We start from the raw sequence: 20,491 nt of genomic DNA, 5'->3' as shown, positions 1-20,491 counted from the left end.
GCTCTGCAATTAATTAGTTTAGTTTTTGAAGAGCTCTCTCTTCTACAGACTGTTAAGAAATTATTGGCTTTTGCTGAGTGATTGTCTTTATGTAGATCCTCAGGAACTGGAATCAGCACCTGCTTAGCTCAGCATCATCTTGTTAGTATTTGTCCCCTGTTTTCCTTTTGATAAATAGGTAGAATGAAGCCTTCTCTACCTTCCTAGGCTTATAATTTTTAAAATATATATTAATACGTTTCTTAATTCTAGGATGGTTAGGAGAGACACAATTTTTCTAAGTTTTCTTTCCAAGGTCTGCCATTTCTTTTTACATGTTACAATGATGGAAAGACCTTCATCGGTCTCAGGGTTCTCTCTCTCTCATGATATGTCCAAATCCCTCAGGTATGTTTATCTTTTACTACTCTTTCTGAGGGTGGATTTTCTCTAAAGAATGCAGAAACAGAAGTATGTTTTGTACAGTAGTTAGGTGAGATTTGTCTCAGAGATAGGCAGTCAGGAACTTTCTGATTTAATGTCATAAAACTGTGGTGAGGTCTGACTCCATTTTTACCTCTTTTAAAAAAAAAGTAAGTAAGAACTCCAGGCCTGACTGTTTTCATATCCTTGAGGCTTCAGTTGCACATCTCTAAAGGTTAGTGAAAACTTTTCCTGTGGTAGCGTGACAAGCTCGCACATTTTAATAAGGACAGTAAAGTTAAAGAAGGACAGATATGTTTTCATTCTTACCAGGACCTCCTTTTGGACATTTGCATCAGATATCATCTTAGATTTTGAAAATGTTTTTTAAAACACATCCAGGATCCAAGCCTAGAGGAGGAATCAGTGGAAACTGGCTTGGCACCTCTTGTGTTTCCTTGAGGAAACAGATTAGGTACCTAGTGAAAGTATTGAACTTCTGTTCTAGCCTCTCAGTAATCCTGTTATCTCATTCTGACTTTTGCTTTGAAAGTGCCTCAGATTAATTAACTGCAAGAGATAGTATAGTCAAATGTATTCCATTTGATGTATTTAATCTTTGCAAAGTTTCCTTTAAGTGGTTGCACAAAGTATATGTTGAGTTCCAGATAGTGGCATCTATATACACAGGGAAAAAAGGCCACAAAGCTCCAGTTCTTTTTGTTAATTCTAATAGCAAGTCCCGGGTTCACGCAAAAGGAGAATTTATTTTTTCATAGGAAATATATCTGGGATTCCTTATGACCAGTTGAAATTCTGCAGGAAAGTACTTGCAGAACAGTGGTGCCTTTCTTTGAGTTGATGATATAACACTCTTGTTTTGCTCCTAAAACACATGTAAGGTTCAAGTCTCAGTGACTGTCTAAAAAGTTATTGTATTCAAAGGATAGGTTAAAAAAAATTGTCAGTACCCAAGTATCTGCTTCTGCCCTTCATACTGAACTCATATCTGAAGAACCCTCCAAACTTGCTTATAAATTCTCATCTTATTGAGTTCTTGCACAAATTCAGATTCTTAAAAATTTTTCACTACTAGTTTCAGCATTTACTAGAAAATTGCTGCTCTGAAGATTAGTGTTTGAAAGATACTGTGGCATAATACATAAAAAACTGAGCTGCTCTGTCAGTAGAGAAGCTTAGAAAAGCCCTGCTTATCCCCACTCATGCTTTTTGTAAACGTCCTTGGCTACATTCCCAGTAAAGATAGGAATATGAAGTGGCTTTACCAAGTGTTTTCTTTCTTTTCCTTATGGACTGAAAAGAGAGCCCTTTGGGGAAGCATAGGACAGATGAGAAAAGGACGAAAGCAGCAGGAGATGCATGTAGGCTACAAAAAGGAGGAGTGGATTGTATAATCTATTGGTGGTAGCAGGCTGAGACACTCACCCTTTTCAACTAATTAGCACCCCATAGATGCAAACAAATATGTACTATTAGTTCTGTTTTCTTCTCTTGCTGGTTTTCATTCCCATGAAGTAGGATATTACAGAGCCTGGGTTTCTTTGGCTTAAAGGAAACCTAATTTTCAGGATATAACAAGTTGCAATTTAAGTAATAAGTCCTGTTTATATTATTATTAGCTGTCAACTTAAACCAGCATGCTAGAGTGGGTTTCTAAAGGAATGCATGCAGTTATATACTTGTGTTATGTTTGTGGGAAATCCTTTTATGCATAGAATTAAAGGGCACTTTCTTAATTATGTATGGAAAAAGGAATAAGTTAGTGACTGATAATATTTCAAATGTGTACTTTAAAAGTACTTAATAAGGATTTTTGCTTGTTTTCATAATTACAAGGTGATGTTAAGTAGGAGAACACAGGACTCCAGAATCAAGAAAAAAATCTGAATATTTATTTTTGCTGTGTTTTCTGTGGATCAAATTAAGTACAATATGATTATGTCTAGCATTGATCAACTGGTAGACTAAATTGAAAGACCATTTCTCCTTATTTTTGTGCTCTAAGCTACCTCCAAATATGTTGCCAAAGCGAATGTGTTTGGGGACAGAACCCAGTCTGCTCCACACGGCTGACTGCCAAGCCTTTCCATTGGAAAACCAGCCATCATTTTCTACTCTCTACTGCACAGTAGCGTGCATCCACTCATTTACAGCATTGAGCCATAGTTTTTTATTTTATGGTAATATTTTGTATTAGATATTCGTAGGTACAAATTTTCTCTAGCCATGTAGGTCATGTTTCTCCTGAGAAAAACCAGAAACATAATAGATGCCTTTTTTTTTTTTTCCTTCAGTGTGTTTGAAAAAAATTGTAGTCTCTAGCAATGGGTTTTTCTTGGAACCAAACACATTTTTACCCCGTCATTGATATTGTAGGCACACCTTATCCAATTTCATTACTTTACTACAGTCGGCATGCAAACAAAAGTAAATTAAGGAGTAGGTTTGGTTTCCTTCAGTGTATCTGGAGTTGTAATGGAAAAAGAAAGTATTAAAGGCAATAATACAGTGTAAATCAGTTACTGGAATTACAGGCATCTTTTAGAACAAGGTTAAGGAATCTGTCATTGTGCTGTGAAAGCAAGTTTCTCTCCATGCTTGTTTTCTACTTGAGATATGGCTAAGTAATTCAAAACTAGGAGGCTGAAGATAATTTTCAGTCTTAATGCCCTTCGTGTGTTCCTAAAACATTATCATCATTAAATCATTTAGATGCAGGATGGACCAAAAGAAAAAGTATACTCAGAGGTATGATTTAGCAGTGTTTTTCTTGTTAAGAAGTATTTCAAGATTCAAAGGGAATAGTGTGATTTCTTACATAAATCTTTTCTCTGTGTGCTCTACAGGTACCTAAAACATATTAAAGCTTCTTACTCATTCCAGTATTGTGCTGAAGGACACTAATAAATAGAAATGACTGTTGATGTCATGTGATCATAATGTTCTTTGAATGGAAGAACCCATTAAATCTAGACTTCTCAGCAACTTACATTTTACTAAAGAGGATGTGTCCATGTCTCCAGCCTGAAGGAAGCCATAATTGCACTTTGTTTAATTAAATATTAAGCTATTGCATATGAATGAACTTGTCATGTTAAAACATATAAGTAGCAATCATCTTAGCAAAGAGAACTTTCAATGCCTCCTTGAAAGTCTTCAGAATTTCAGGCTCCTTTATTGGGCACCAATTAGCCTTGAATAGCCCAGTCATTAGGAAACTGAGATGCCTATGAATCCTGTCTGCCCAAGTGGTGTTTGCTTGGGCCAAAACCTTCTTGTTCCCAGGAAATAATTCTGTGGTTGATTTAAGCCTGCACTGCCTGCCCTCAGCTTCCATCCCTGGGTGTGTATATCCAGCCTCTCCCATCCATTGGTCATTTTGCTTATGTAATTGTAGATTATATCTATGGCTTGCTGCCGCAGCTGTAAACTGCCCCAAGGCAGTGGGGAGAGCACAGAGGTGGCAATTCAGGCTCAAATTTGTTTCTGCTGGTGTGGACCTGCACCTTTCCAATCCTTTCTAGATAGTTTCATCTCTTCAGGAAGAGGCAGTTTCAAATATTCTAATCTAAGATGACATCAGTTGGATCTGATTAAGTAATAGACAAACATTGACAAAACACTGGATATGGTTTAGGTAATAGAATCACAGAATAGTTTGGGTAGGCGGGAACCTTAAAGATCATCTAGTTCCAAGCACCCTGCTGTGGACAGGGACACCTTTCACTAGATCAGGTTGCTCAGACCTCCATCCAGCCTGGCCTTGAATGCTTCCAGGGATGGCACACCCTCAACTTACCAAGGTAGCTTGTTCCAGTGCCTTCTCAGTAAGGAATTTCTTTATAATGTCAAATCTAAATCAACTCTCATTTCAAATCCATTCCTCCTTGTCCTGTCACCACATGCTCTCGTAAACGGTACTGTAGGCTCCCTTCAGGTACTAGAAGTCTGCGACTACATAACCCCAAAGTCTTTTTTTCCAGGTTGAAAAAAGGCCAATTCTCTTAACCTTTCCTTATATAAAACATGCTTCATCCCTCCACTCAACTTGGTGGTCCTCCTCTGGACTCATTCCATCTGACTGATTTCTCCTGTGGTAATGGATCTCTCAAAAGAAAAAGTGCCATGCAGTTCTTTAAACTCTGGAGAAAGATTCATGCTTTGAAATTGTACATGTCCCTTGTTGAATCATTTTCCCAGTAGGTGTCAAAGCAAGGGCTTTCCAAGAATGACGTTTTAGACTGAATAAAATATGCACAGAGAGGACAGGGTGCTTGAAGGAGTTAAACATTAACACAGGTTGTACTAATAAAAGTTGCGGAGAGAAGTGGTGTGCATTTCAATAAATCTGCACATATGGGAACTAGTATATATTAATTTGGAGTGAAAGCTGAATTTTCAGTTTGTTAGCTATCTCTTTTTATAGTAAATCCATTTTGGCACATTTTGAAGGTGACAGGAATTTGCATCTTATTCAAGTTAATTAGAATCCTAACAGACACCAGTTTACCAAGTTGAGACAATAGAAAGTAAGGCAATTGATTACAAGTCAGTGATTCCAAAGTGAATTCAGTGTAGGCTAATAATTCCAAATGGTGAAGAGTGGATGAAGCACCTCAGCTATTAAATAAGCCAGTGTGGCATACCATTTAAAATCACTGACGTATATGCTAGATGCATTTGGCTAGCCTTTTTGTTTATTTCCTAAGAGCATCACCTCAGAGAATAAGACTTATATTTCTGTGTGTATTATTGCTGGAGCAATTTCATTCTTACATATTGTATATCATAGTACAAATTTTATGTATAAATTTAAAGAAAAGTAAATGTAACAGGCTTTTTCCCTTTCAGCTGTCTTAAAGACTGTCAAACTGGAAGTCCTTTTTATAGAATTCAGGCTCAGAATGCATGGAGTAACTTGGAAGTGACCCTGGAAAATAAATTACTGTTTTATAGAGCTTTTTCTGCATTTCTTTTGTGCTTTTGTTTCATTTAGCATATTTGTTTTTGTATACTAACTCATAAATGTGATTTTATAACCCTTATTTGTACTTTTATGCTATTTTGAATCCAGCAGCTTTATTTGCAATACTGCTGACTTTTTTGTGTGTGTAGTTAGTGTTGTCTAATGAACTTATAAATACTTCATTCTGCTAGAATTTTAATAATGCCATCTGTTCACTTGATGGAAAATGGCAAAGCACACTGAAGCAACTACCCTTTTTTTTTTTTTTTCCCTTTCTTGACAGCTGTATTTTTAAAGCTTATGATTTAAGTTTCCAGCATTCTTTGTTCATTAACAGTAGCAGTGAACAGTATTGGAAACAAAAGGAATTTTTTTTTTGTGCAAATCTTACCTTGTGATTTACATGTAGGATTTTCTTTTGATGCAGTTTGAGGTTCTTTTTGATCTGTACTCAACAGTATTTTTTATTTTTACTGGATATTGTTTTCTACCATGGTAGCAAGTAAAATAATTCTAGAGAGGTCAGTGAAGTACATCACCGTTGGTGGCATCTGACGTCTTTGTCCAGGCTACTCGCTCATCCTGGCATCTTTGTCCCTCTTTCCCTGCATGTCCTCCTTTTGAAACTCTGTTTTTAAAGTCTTTCCTTTGGGTCTTCTTTATTCTTTCAGTCTTGCTATATTTAATTATGTTAATGTTTCTTTTGAACCACCAGCTTATTATGTAGTTATTAGGCGGTTCTCTTTGGTGTACTGTTTGGTGACTTAATCTCACTCCTGCAATTACTTGTCAAAACAAGTGGCCTGATGTCTACAAATGGTCAGGTCCCCTAGTAGCTCCTGAGGGAATTAGGGCTGCATGTGGAGATTGGTTGGCCTTGTATGTATGCTTGAGTAGATATCAGCCCCAAATGGGTTAATTAACACAGATCTGGTGTTTTTGAACTAGGTAGATGTAGTATATAAAGGTGTCTAAGAAGCAGTTGTGTCACGGGGTTGTTTTGCCAAATTCCTCGTTCAAGTAGTTGTGTGACGCTTGCTTACGTAAGGAACTCGTGTTGGTGTTGACAGAACTCTGTGGCAGGCCTGATGAGGGAAGTTGGGAAGAATGATTCTCCTACTGACAAATTATGAGATTCCTCAGTCATGACTGTTTCAAAACTATTTTGAAGGCATGGTGAGAAGAGACTTAGATTATGAATTACCCTTTTCATAGTTGTAGGAATGGATTTCTCGCTTGGCTGCTGGCTCTCAGTGTGTGATCATTAGTAGTGTTCTTAGATTGACAATTTGGGAGATAGACACAGCTCCTTATCCCAGCAGGTGGCAACTTCAGCCGTGCTGAAGAGGTGCGGGTTGGCTCTGGTTCCCTTTATTCCACCAACAGAAGTGGTACTTCCAGTTTCTCTTACTGCTGTGTTAGATATAGTTTATTAGCTTTCCAGCTGATTTCTTTATGTACTTCCTGATTTCTTATTAAGTATTTCAATTAATTTACCATCTGCATTGGATTTTGTTAGTTAAATAAAAAATGCACATGAAGGTAATTTTGTCTTGCATGAACACATCCAGTGCTTCATTTACTCTAAACTTGCAGATCTGAATTCCCAGTTTTCCTTTGGATGTTTCTTTTTTTTTTTTCCCTTTTTTTTTTTTTCCTTGACATCTCTCAGGTGACCTCTGAGTAGAGAATTCCTTCTGAAATTTCTAGTGTAATCTCTTCTCTGTTTGAGTGTGTGTCTGAGGTTGCCTTGAAACCCCTAAGGATTTCTATCGCCAAGTCTTTCTCATGTTGCTAATTGCAGAGATACTGTGATTTACCTCACTTTCTGATGGTTCAGTGATTCAAGGAACTAGATTCTTACTGTGGGACTGTCATCAGTTCCAGATGGTACAGCCAGCCCTCAATTTGAAGCCCGTGTCAAAGTTTCTCTACTGAAAGTTGGTGTGTAGTAGATTTGTTGGCATGGTGGAGTGTGAGGATGTGCTGGTGGGCATACTCAGAAATCATCAGTCCACTGAAGACTGGGTTGTACCTGTCAATTTCTGTAGAACCTCTTGGAGAACCAGTCTGGGTCAAAGGATCATCTGGATCATCATGCTCATGTGCCAAGGCATTTAATGATTGTATCTCCTGATGCATGTGGACTGCTAGGTGCTGTGACTTTGTGATGTGTTCTGGTGCTGAGGCATCTGATGTTGGCTGTTACAGCATGTTCTCAAGGTTACACAAGACTAGTCAGAGCTATATAAACAGAGCTTCATTGGGAACATTCTTGTTTTCAGCCAGAGACAACTGGTATTCTTCACATTTTTATCTTGTCTTTTAGTAAGGTCACTGTTCGATAACCTTCCTCAATTATTTCACATAACCTTAGTATCATCTTAGAGGTTTACAAGTGGCTGAGTCTCTACAACTTAATGACCATTCTCACATGAGCAGTGGTAAATCAACACATCTTGGGGTATGTAATTTCCTTTCATTTCAAGGAATTGGGTGCCAGACTGCTTTGGATTATTTTTTTTTTTTTTTAATCATGGTGCATGTATCCTTGCCTGAAAACTTTTCTAAATCTGGCCTAGCATATTTAATACTGCACCTGCTATTAGAGAGAGTTAAAATTTTGCAATTGTTCAAATGTCAGTAGAAGAATACTGAATTCCACAAAGCTTTGGATTTTGTTGTTGCAGAGCAGCCAAAAAGATAATTTTTAAGTCTTTTTTTTTTTCTTGTATCATTCCTGTGAATTATAATTATGTCATTATAAAATCTTTTTAGAATAAAAACTGACTAGTTCAGAAATTCATAAGGTGCTGTCATGGAGAACTGTCTATAATTTTGTAGTTACGTATTCTGTTCCTTTCCACTCAGTGAAGTTATAATTTTATATTTTTTTTAGCAGTCTTCTCATTGCAAGCAAAATGTTTTACTCACAGTGGTGGTACTGATAAGTAGTAAATAGTTCAATCTTCTCTTGGTTTCAATCTGTTCATCATGCTATTGTAACATGTCATTTTTCAAAGACGCCAAAGTCATGAATTATCTCCACATCATTATTCTGTAATATTCAACTCAGTTACTGAGAGCTTGATTATGATTACTAACAAATCAGCTGAAATACCCTAAAAGCAAAAAGGCTTAATTTGTAAATTTTAGTCTGTCTTTTTTATCTTCAGGGTTTTTTTTTTCCTGATTAATTTAAACATTTTTTCAGTTTCTGGGTCTTCAATCTCCAGAGTAAAGCAAATAAAATACATTTCTAATACAAATGTACCTATGTTGTGGTTAGAGTGTGGTTTCTTCAGAGGGATTGAAATTATTCCCCTGACATAAATATGTTTCACACTGGATCACTGCACCCTCTCACGTGGTAACCTATCATCTCAACTCTAATGATCCCTTGCTCTTGTTGACGTTAGCAAACTTTTCCTCTGGGGCATTTTCTCTTGTTTCTTTGTCAGCTGTTCTAAAGAGAAGAAAACTACTCAGTCTTGATTTTTCTGCAATTTCTAAGGATTTTACTGCAAAGTTCAGTAACATGATACTGGTTTTCAGTGTAGTCAGAGGTCCAGAAAGAAGATGATCAGCCCGCCTGCGAAGCTTCTTGTTCTACTTTTGATATTCTCTATAGCAATAGACACTGGAATCTGGAAATTTATACAACTTCTTAAGAGTCCAATAGCTTCGAGTTTTATTACGGGGACATGGTTTTTTTTTCTTGTAAAAAACCCAATCTTTTATGTTTCTAAACAGAAGAACATGAGAATACAGTGATAAAAAAGATAGGGATGAGAACAAAACAGAAATAATTAAAAGCATAAAGTTTACTAAAAGTGTTGGTATCTGATTCTCTATTTCCCCAGGGTAAGTGAAGGATTACATTCTTCCTAACATGTGTAAGATTATTATGTTCTCTTGCTGTCACTGAGCCATATGCAGTATTTCCTTCTCCAGAAGCTGACAACCTGCTGAAATTCCTTGGTTTCTCTTTGGGCCAACAAGTCTTAGAAGCCTTTCTCCATGCCAGGGATGGGGAAGGTCATGGTGCTGGGTTGTGTGATCCCATCCCTTGCCTTATTGGGTTCAGAGTGAAGTGTGGGCTGTATATAGATGTCGGGAAGGCAGAAGGAAGTGCCTTTCTTAAAGTTGTCCAGGCACCTTTTGAATTCGGAAGAGGTATTCATGATCTAGGAATAAACAAACTCAAGAGGCTCAGCAGGGTCCAAACTGTATGCATGTTTTTAAAATATCCAAATGTCTTGCAGTGGATAAGATCCAGTGGGGCTTTCTCAGGTTGCTGGAGCTTTGTAGGACCTGCTTTAAGCAGTGTTCTTTTAATCACCTCTTTCAGCCCTGAATCACTGTACGTTACAGAAATGCTGTGGCATTTAATACACGGAAGCATTTCTGTTTTCCAATGCCTGCTGTAGCAGTTCTATTGATTTTAATGCAATTACTTAAGGTATATGTCTGAATAGAATTTGAGCCAACAACAATGTAATTTTTTCCTTCACTTTGAAAACATCTGCTGAACACAATAAAACTTCAATTTTGAAGTCAGAATTTGGTATTTGAAAAATATCCAAAAGTAAAGGGACAGCTCTATTCAAAAGTGAGAGGACAGATTAGTAGTGATAATGCTGTTTCTTAGATAAGTTGATTAGAGTAAACTCTAAGGATACTTTATACTTGGCAACCAACAACAACAAAAAAGGGGAAATCATGTTTGATTTAAAATGAGTAATTCTGAAATTGTGTTATTACTGGATGAGAAACTTCCTTTACCAAACATGCTTGCAAGGTATGTAATCCATTTAAAAAAAAGCTGCAGTGCAGGTAGTGGAGTGAAAGCCAGGCAGAATCATGGAATCATGTGTTGGACAAGAAAAGCAATAGATACAGGCATAAAGGTATAGCTGTAAACTGGTAAGTATGAAAAAAGGATAAACTGTTTTACACACTCTTCAACCTGTTGTCTTGTGGCTGCATTCCAGTAATAAACAATGGTGATTGCACCTTGTTGACTGATCAGGTGGATGATCTAACCAGCTTTAACCCTCTTGTTATTCAACAGCTGTGTTGAATAGGATATGAAGTTATTGGCTAATTACCAAAAAACCACAATAATAGACTTTCTTGGTAAAGCTTTTTTACTGCTGGAAACTAAGTTTCTTCCTGATGGTCAGATTCCAGGTGCTAACATGATTTTTGCTGAGGTGTATTAAACTTGATGGACTCGTAAGGAATGTTATGGAGCTTTTAGCAGATGTGGGAATGCCCTGCTTAGATTAGTTTAAATTGTCACATACATTGTACAGTTGAGGATTTTTATGATCCTGGATGTATAAGTGTGGAGCTACCATCGGTATGTTTTGTACTGCTATGCAATTGTGGAAACAGAAGAAAACGCTAGATCTTCCTCATGGCTTTCTATTCTCACAAGGACTGGTGAGACTCTCAGATGATATCTTTTGGAAGTTTTCTGACCAGAACAAGCCATCCTGAAAAATTGCTCCAACTGTTTAATCGGTTTAGTGTGGGCTAAGACCATAGAAAATAATAAGCTTCCAAACTTTACCAGATTTAAGTATGTCTAATGAAGTCAAATGCACAGTCTCTTGAATCCTATTGTGTGTAGTGCCTTGTTTGTTTATATGTGAAAGAATGAATTAAAATTTGAGGACACCTGGCAGACAATATGTTTCTCTGCTTACCATCTGCAGTGAAGTCTTGGTTCAGGCCTTATTCATTGTCTGATGCCGGTTACTTAAGAATAGGAAGAACTGAGCATCCTTTTTCAGGAACTTAGAAATGTAGATCTTACTGTTCATGTAAAATAGCTAGAATTCATGCTTTGTCATACTTCAGGGAAAGAAACACAGTGTGCCACCAGTGATCACTATAATGAATATTCCCTTTCAATGTCTAAATCTATGTTTAAACAAACTAAGTTTTCTGTGAAGTAACACAAGGGCTTCTGAATTGTGAGGTAAATCCAGACTCTTGAAAATCAGGAGAGGTGTTTAGTTAATCATTAATGAGATTGTGCATTAAGAAGCAAGAATGTTTTTGAGTGATGGCTTGAAATTTCTGTTGCATATGTGTGATAGTTACTGCTTTAGGAAACCCCCCTCAGCTGAGGTGTCTTTGAAAGAGCTTACAAATTCAGGGGAGACATAAGCTGCCAGATTCAAGATTCAGAAACAAGGATGCAAGTTGCAACTAAAACAGACTGACTGATTTCATCTGACTGGTGCCATTCTACCACAGAGGTAAACGTGGTAAACTTTTTTCAGGGTGGTGAGATCAGTTTTTAACCAATCTATGCAAATTGATGTGGAATTTCTATTATTGAGCTAGAGTGTATGATGCTTTTCTAGGTTAAAAAAAAAAAAAAAAAGGGCAGCAAATATATCTCAGCTGGTCTAATTGCATTGCAAAAAACTTTCAAAAGAAAAAATATTAGGTCAATCTGACACCTGCTCTGTGGGAAAACATTCCTTAGGAAACTGTGACTGTAGAGCTATCTGGGATCTTACAAACAGAATTAATCCTGAGTATTTGTTTGCTGTCATCAACAACACTGTACCAGCATTTAACGACACAGAAAAAAGATCAAAATAAGACCGAGGAGAAAGTCAGTATTGTTTCCCAGAAGAGTTCCTGTGATAAAACTAACTGGGTATTAAGATCATTGCTTCTGTGGCAAATGTCTCAAAATTTAATGTCTGAGATGTAGAAAACTTCCTTTGCATTAAAGTTTTCTTTGTGACTGCTCTGGCTTAGCATCTTGCAATTGTCAAAAATTTATTGGCCTTTGTTTTGTTTTTTAAAATTCATGCATAGAAATCCAAGTGTGAAATGGGATTTTATTTTATGTGCAAAATGAAATCTGACTTTTCCCTATTAAACAAAAAATTACACATTTTAACACCTTTTCACTCACCCACCAAAAAAAAAACCCTGAGCCAAACTAAACCTAGCTTCATTTATACTGTGCCAAACAACAAACATCTGTGGATTTTTTTTCCTGTTCCCTTTCTTACTTTCTGCTTCTTCCTATCTTATATGACTGGGTCTAGTATGGAAGTTTTCCCAGATGGATGCTGTCTTTAATTACTATAATGATTATTATGCATATCTGTAGTGTACTGTGCAGTTGTTAATTAGAATTGTATAAGTTAAGCTGAAATTGCAGTGGCAGTTATGTCTTACAATGCTGTGAAAGCGATAGAATTGTGATGGTATTCATTTATATTCCATATGTTACAATAAATTGATTTTGTTCCAGGAGAGGGATATCACTAGTATGATTTAACCATGTTTTTTAGTATATACATCATGACTTGAGTAAGAGGATATAGGGTTGAATTTAATTTGGAAGATAAGATTTAAATTTTTTTGAGTGGGGGGGTATAGTAATCCAGGGTGCTAAAACTACTGAGTGAGAGCTAAAACAGATGGCAAATGTAATTCTGCTAAATGCTGACTACTTTACACGGGGGAAGTAATTTTACACATACAGTAGGGGGGTCTTAGTTATCATTTTGAGATAGATATTGGTATTACAGATTATAAATGCTTGAAAATGTTAGCCCAGGGTTTAGTAACTACCAAGAAACAAGTACAATGTTAGGAATAATTCTTTTCAAATACAGAGAAACTCCCTAAATCATCCCTGTGTCATTCTGTAAGTCCTAGCTGTGTTTTTCTGAGCTGCAGTATTGCCTGTATTTCTACATCCCACCAAGATGCAGTAGGACAGAGGAAGTAGGAGTGATGAGTTACCAGCAGCCAATCAGACCAGGCCTCTTAAGCCAGGGAAGGTTTACATGGGGTGTGAAGCAGAGAAGGACTTGCTTGACAGATCTGTAGAATCACAGGCTCCATAAATAAGATGAATGGAAGGCACCAGCTGAAATGCATAGTGTGCAGATTCAAAATAAAATAGTTTTTCTCATTATGTATTTGAGCTATGGAGCTCACAGGATTTTGAGAATGCTGAAGACTAGTGACTTAAGTTTAATAACCAGCCAAACAAAATCTAACACCCTTCCTTATCCCACAAAAGTGTGAGGAAATAAAACCCCATGCTTTAAACAGAAAAGCATCACCTCTGATTGAAGAAATGTTTGATCCATGAAAACTGAGAGTACATGCCAAGGAAAGTGTCATTGTCATCACACTTTTCTGTTGTTCACATTTCCTGTTGCTCTGTGTCAGAAATCAGGTAGTAGGAGAGATGGATTTTGAGTGTAGCTCTGGCTGTTCCTGTAACTGGTATGTAGATTTGTCTGGTTCAGGAAGTTAACATCACTGAATGTGGCAGAGCATGTGTTACACATTGCACTGCAAGCAGCAGAACTGCCTTAAATAGCCAAATTAAGTTTATGTCTGTGTTCTGCATGTGTAAATTAGTGGCATAGCATTTGAATGGCATTAAGAGGAGACTAGTATTCACTCATGGTTATGAAATATATTTTTTCCTTGGCATCACTCAATTTTTATGGGGAACCTGTATTGCTATAGGGAATTTTTTCATCAGAAATGGTGCATTAAATGTGTTTGCTAGAAAATAGGGGGTTTTCTTACCGTTATTGTTTAGAAGTTCATTTTACATGGCAAGATACAAAGAGCCTTTGATGAATATAAACATATGGTATTTTCTGTGAGATTAAATCTATTTCCTGACTTAATTTTAATTTCAGAAGTATAGTAATTTGCTCCTAGGAGCAAATAAAAGGTTGCAAAAAGTTCTCTTCAGGTTTTAAGGAAAAACTAACCAACTGGAGGTTTGTGAAGGTGTGCTTAAACTACTTTTGGCATTTAAACTGAAAGTTGGAAACTCCTGTGGCAGATGTGTTTTTTGCTGTATAGCTGCTTTCCCCCCGTTTTCAGAAATACTACTCAATGTTTTAGCTCTGATATTGTACCTATGTTTATTTATATGTGTACTAAAATTACCAAAAAATGCATGAAAGTCTGTTTGCATTTGAAAGGACAAAACATTAGAGTTTGTGTGCACGTGTGTGTATATATATGTAAATTTTTGTAATCTATTTTCATTTAACATGCTATGCCAGATCACATCAGTGCTCCTTCTTTTCTTATAGCTGCAAGACTTTTTTTCCACATCCAAAGAAGTCAACAGGACTAGTATCTTTGATATTAGAGCAGAAGTTCTAAGTCTGCTCACTAGCTTCCTTGTAGGATGTTGGTAGCATATATTTGGTAGCAAAGGCCTTTAATTCTCAGACTATGCTCTACGAGCAATACACTTACTGAATTGGAATATAAATGTAGTGTTTAGCTGGCCTGTGCCAGCTTTCCTCTGAATTCTGAAAATATGAAATTTTGTATTCTTACTAAATTAGAATAGAATTCCTAAATACTTTATCCCAATTTCAATTGGTTTTTAACTGTAGAGGTTTTTAAAAGATTGTAAATGCAAGCCAGTCTCAGGATATTTCAATCACTTGATTGAAACCATATTAGGAAAGTTTTGTACAAATGTGCAAAAATGGTTCGAAGTTTGTTGCCTTGTTCTTAATTCAGTCTAGAAACTTCTCAGAGTTCCTAATTGTTTGGTTTGTTTCCTTTTAGATGAAACGGCTCCTAAAGAAGTCAGCAGGGTAAGTGCTGCTCTCTATCCCCTCTAAAAAGAAGTGGCCCACTGTTCACTTGAGATGATTTTTCCACAGACTCTGATCAAGATTTATCTCTATTCCCTAGTTATAGTGGATCTCCAGAGGAAAAAAATGTTGTACAGACTGTCTAGAGAACAGTTAATAAGGAAAATAAATATTAAGAACACTTGATTGGCTGTAAATAAATTGAAGGATATTTTGCATTTAGAGTTCTCCCAGTGCTATTTTCATGATCCAATTTTAAAAAGGTACTTCATGGAAACCAGGAAATTCATGGGACTTTGAGCATAACATCAGACTATTTAATCAGTGTAACTGCCTCAATAGATGGCAAGCATGAGAAGGGAAGAAAAATGCCCTATTTAATAACTCCCTCTTGAGATGTGGTGTGGTACAATGAGTTAAATTCCCTAACTTAAAGTATTTTGCAGTGGTCTGCCTGAAATGTAATGTAAAATCCTAAAAAAACATATTCAGTAATAGATTCCCAACCTTAGCCTTACATCTGATTGACACTCCATCCTGCGGAGTATCTGTCCGTGACTGAGGACTAATTACAGGGATCTATTAAGAATGAGTGCCTTTGCTGTGAATGGGAAAAGATCAGTACAGGACAATATGTTGCCCCTAGATAGGTCCAGCCATCCTGAGGGACTCCATAAGCTGGGGGAGCCTGTACAATTTTCCAGGGTGGAATCCTAGTCCTATTTTGCTCTCCTTCTTGCATGTCTTGCATAAACTATTTCATGTTCCCAGGAGAAGTGCAGTAGTGTCAGACGTACATCATAAATGGGGCAGGTTGAAAGACTGCAAAAACTGGCTGGATGCTCTTGCGCTCAGTAGGAGTAGAAGATGACTATGGCTGGTACTGGAAACTTCAGTTTTATAACCCTGTGAGCAGAGGGCTGGGATAAGGGGGAACAGAAGTTCACCTCATATGTGCCTACAAAACAGAGATTAAATGTTGTCTAAAGTGTTAAAGCAGACGTTTTCCATATACATGACGTGCCATGGACTTATGAGGGTGTCAAGAATTTTGGTGGAAATTAGTATGTTTAAGTAATTCATTAGTTTTCAACATGTTCGTCCCTTAGTATGTTACTCTTACGACAGTGGATACCTTTTGGTGTAACCTGGAATTATTGTTATTAGTATATCTATATATATTGTTTTCATCTTAAAATAATTAAAGATCTGACTAAAATTATCAGAAGCTGTAATTATGTATGTGAGAAAGTGCCTTTTAATTTAGTAGATTAACATTTACCAAAACCTCTGTAAAACAGAATTACATAATCCATCTTGATTACTGTTGTGGGCTTTCCCTGACATTCAGGTGGTTTTAGAGTCTTTTTGCCCTCTGCACAGCTCTGTGCCAACCGGAAGAAAGAGAGGGAGTCTTCAAGTTCTGATTTTTCAAGGTTGCATGCTTCGTTTATTGTTCTTATCTTAATTTTCTCAGTGCTCCACAAAAGATGTTTGCAGCTGCTCAGGCATCTGACGACTCCCCGACTTTGACTCTGACTCCTCCCGAGCTGGGCAGTTGTTATCTTTTATACTACTTGCTACGTATTCTTAATTTATCATTACTTGCCAATGTCTATCACTTATACTAAACAGGTCATCTCTACTCTGACCCTGTCTCTTTGAACTACTTTGTGCCACCGTCACAGCTGAAATGGAGTGAGGGAAGAAGAAAGAAGAAGCAGGAGACAACGCCCCAATCCTCCATCTTGCCCCCGTTCACTCCAATGCTAGAAACCTAAATTTACTGGTTTTTTCACCCTGTGATAAGCTAAACTACTATTTTTTCACACTATTGTGGCCTGTAATTCATCTCTCAGTGTTGGAAGCCTCTCCCATGGACTGAGATCAAAGCCAGTGTCCCTCTGAGCTCTGGGCCAGGGTCCCAGACCCCCCTGTCCAGGTCTCTGACCCTCCAGGGCAGCCAAAGGAATGCCCTGGACTCCAACAATTACCACATCTGAGCTATTTAAGGCAAATAAAACAAGTTCTGAACCCCTAAGTCTGCCTTGCCAGTCACTCCCTGTGTGTCTCTGACTGGTTGCAGCCGTCTCAGCCCTCCAAAGTCAAATCTAGTGACTTAGGATTTCCTAAAGATGGATGGGCTGTCAATTGAAGCCCTGGAATCAGTAGGGTGCAGATGATACTTCAGATGTTCTTAAGTAAACATTTTCTCCTTGGCTTTTTTAGCTATTAATCATTGTGCAATTGGTATGTATACTGTGCTGCACTACTATTTGGTTTGGCTTTTCTTAAAGTAAAGTACTTGAAGGTACTTAGTAATACACCATGCTACAAAATAATAGGTTGGTTGGTTCGCTGTGTTTTTGAATAATGTCATATATAATAATGTAGACCATTGTAATACATCCTCTTTCTTCAGCAGCAGCTCAGATACCAGTTTAATTAAAATATGAACATAAATTAGAATGTAAATTAAGAAAGTTCTGTACGTGAGTAATGTTTTTCAGACAAAAAGACATGTTCATACTGACTGAAGAATTATGAGTTTTGAAGTCATTAAGTGTTATATTTTTAATTCCTGAAAACATCTGCAAGAAGCAGCTTGTATTATAGGGAAGGAAAAATTAAGGTTAGTGAAAGGAAATTTATTGCAGAACTAAACCACCAATTGCTTAACAATACCATGTTAGCTAGAAAATGAGGTAGGACTATACTGAAAAAAATCTTTCATTGTTGGAAGAAAGCTTCACTATTTTCAAGGGGTTTATGTTGCAGTTTCACACTTTGAAAACTTAAGAAATTTTGAAATGGAATTTTTGAAATTCTGCTGTATAGAACCTGCATTTTGAATATATTATCATTTTTAGCTTCTTAGTAGAAAATTAAAATAAAGCAGGACACTTGGCTGTTGGCACTTCAAGTTTTTGAAAGAAGGGGAGAGCAGAAAGTAGGAGAAAACAGGAGAAAGCTTCCATGTAACTTAAATTTTGAAAATTATAGAATAGAAAAAAGTTTTTCAAAATTTATTATCTTTAATTCTGGTTTACTAATGGCAATTTTGTCAATATTTTGGTGTTCAGAAATTATATGGAAAGATTTTCTCGTTTGGCCTGGCATGGCATCTGATAGGTGGTGGAGGGGAAGGATTTCCTGATGGAAGATAATGCTTTTGGCATAAGAACAGCTTTGGTTACAGAATACCTCATGAGCATCTGTGACCAGTGAACCTATGAACTTTTGTCTGAATACTAGTTTCCAGTGTTTATGAAATATATGTAACTGGGGACAGAATCTCCTTTTTGCGTGATGTAGTGTTGGGAACATCCTTGGAAATGCTGAGATTTTTCTGCTTACTTATTGTGCAGATGTGTGTTGGCTGATCCCATCCATCCTAGCTACATAAGTGGTTTTCTGGGCAGAGGGATTTCAGAAAGAAAACCAACTATTGAACTACTTAGATGAAGAGAACTTAAGCTGAATACTTTGTTGTTTTGCTGTTTCATCTGGAAGAGAAACAAAAATAGACGAGTGTGAGTTTGAGCACTAAGTGCACGTGTATTCATGCGCATCTAGACTAAAGATGTAGTTCTCTGACAACATTAGTGAAAACAGTGTGCTTTGGAGACATGTTATTCTTTTCAGTTGGCAAAAATAACTCCTTTCTTTCATGAACTATAGCCAGGATTCTGTTCTACGTGCTGCTAAGTTTCCCGTGATCACTGTGTGCTCTTTTGTACCTCAGATTCTGAAGTTTAAAGGAAAATACTCAATGTTCCTGATACGATCACGACAAAATTAGCTGTTCATTTTGCTTAATAACTTTCCATTCCATGTTTACTTGAACAATACTTCCAGTGAAGCTGCCTTTTGGCAAGTACCTATTGCTTTGTAAACTCTGGCAATGCCAACAGCAATTCACTTTGCAGAAGTTTACCATATAAAAGGCAATGCCAACAGCAATTCACTTTGCAGAAGTTTACCATATAAACACCAGAAAATTATTACCTAGCAAGTGACTTGCTCATTTAAAGTACTTTATTCTTGGAAACAGGAATGATACTTTAATCCTCTCCTTTCCCCTTTTTGGTCTTGCAGCTTTTTGGCAGCTGCCTTGGCACCAGCCAGCACCCAGCACAGTATGTGACTGCCAGTCAGAGAATTAGCAAGTGTGTTTTCAGTAAATAGTCACAGTAATTGCATGTATCTTCACTGTGCAACTGATAATAAAGATTTGGGCTCTTTATGACACATTGGCAAAGCAAGCTCATTCCTTGTTGTATCTTCTTTATAAAGATGGGATTTAAATGTTTTTATGCTGTCCCAGAACTGAGAACAAATCAGTCAAAAAGTTAGGGGAACTAGAACAAATATAAATATATATATATATATTAAAAAAAAAAAAATATATATATATAGCTTTTAGAAGTGTTGCAAATGACATTGCACCTATTGTCACGAGAAGATGCTTGTATAAGCTGATTTCTTTAAAAAGAAAACCTTGTGAATACTGTGGTAGTGATAAGCAACTATGGTAGGAAAATAAAGAAGTTTATTTTTAATTTTGTACATGGTGTCTTTAGAGTGCTTGCAAGTCAAGTATTAGGAGGGAATGTCATTTTTTAAAAAGCTTTTTAAAAAGAGGAGAAGTATTCAGCCTTGTCAAGTTAAACTGAAGCTCATTATGCTGTTTTATTATATAATTTGGAGAGGTGATATAATTGAGATATTCATGAAGTTTTATGAGCCTTACAGCTAATAAAAGTTTATATTGTTATATTGTTACTTCTATATAATCATAATGTTCTTTTCTCATAGGTGAAGCCTTTGCTTTTTATAATGTATTTTCCCTATTGAGAAGCTATTTATTTCAGTGTTACCATTTGGTAACAGGGAAGGAGCTGATGGCAAGGTTAGAATGGATGTCAGTGAGTGGGGGCTATGGGACAAGAAGCTTCTTCTAGGAAAGCTATTCACTATCTCTCTGTGGCTTGGAAAACAGCTACATAAAAAGGCCAGGAAATATGTGTCTTCTAAATTAGTGGGTCCTTTCTGTGCAGAGTAAGAGAACTGGTTTGCATCATAATAGGGGTTGTGCTGCCAAGCATCATCTTGTATTTTCCCTTCTTTGCTTTTGTCATGAAGGTGTTTGAGCGAAGAAAAAATTCATAAATACCTGCCTATGGTGCTGCAATGCTAAACTTTATTTACCGTGCAAGTTCTAACCCATGTCCTGTCCAGTCAAAACAAGAAGAATAGACGTCAGACAAATGTGTGTAGGAGTAGTTTTCTCTGAGGCTATGTGCAAGCATTAAAATTAATCACCTCAGCTAAGACTGCTCTTTATAGTTGCTTGCTTTCCAGTGTCCAAGTTTAAAGAAAACTGGTTACTCCAGCTGAGCCCAGTTAACCTCTTCTGATTTTTTTTTTTTTTTTTGGGTTTCCTCTCCAAGCTTATTGCTCCTCTGAA

At 36.8% G+C, this 20,491-nt stretch overlaps 1 protein-coding gene across 1 annotated transcript in view; it reads left to right on the top strand.

Moving 5' to 3' along the window:
* Window positions 1–20,491, top strand: part of PDE10A (phosphodiesterase 10A) — a 169,665-nt gene that overhangs the window by 87,757 nt on the left and 61,417 nt on the right. Inside the window, exon 3 of the mRNA XM_040057725.2 lies at window positions 14,993–15,021. Coding sequence (XP_039913659.1) covers window positions 14,993–15,021 — 29 coding nt within the window. The remainder of the gene's footprint in view (window positions 1–14,992; window positions 15,022–20,491) is intronic.

Source organism: Hirundo rustica, chromosome 3, assembly GCF_015227805.2.
Source record: "Hirundo rustica isolate bHirRus1 chromosome 3, bHirRus1.pri.v3, whole genome shotgun sequence".
Taxonomy (NCBI): domain Eukaryota; kingdom Metazoa; phylum Chordata; class Aves; order Passeriformes; family Hirundinidae; genus Hirundo; species Hirundo rustica.
Note: the sequence above shows the minus strand (reverse complement) of the source record. Positions and strands in the feature narration are given on the sequence as shown.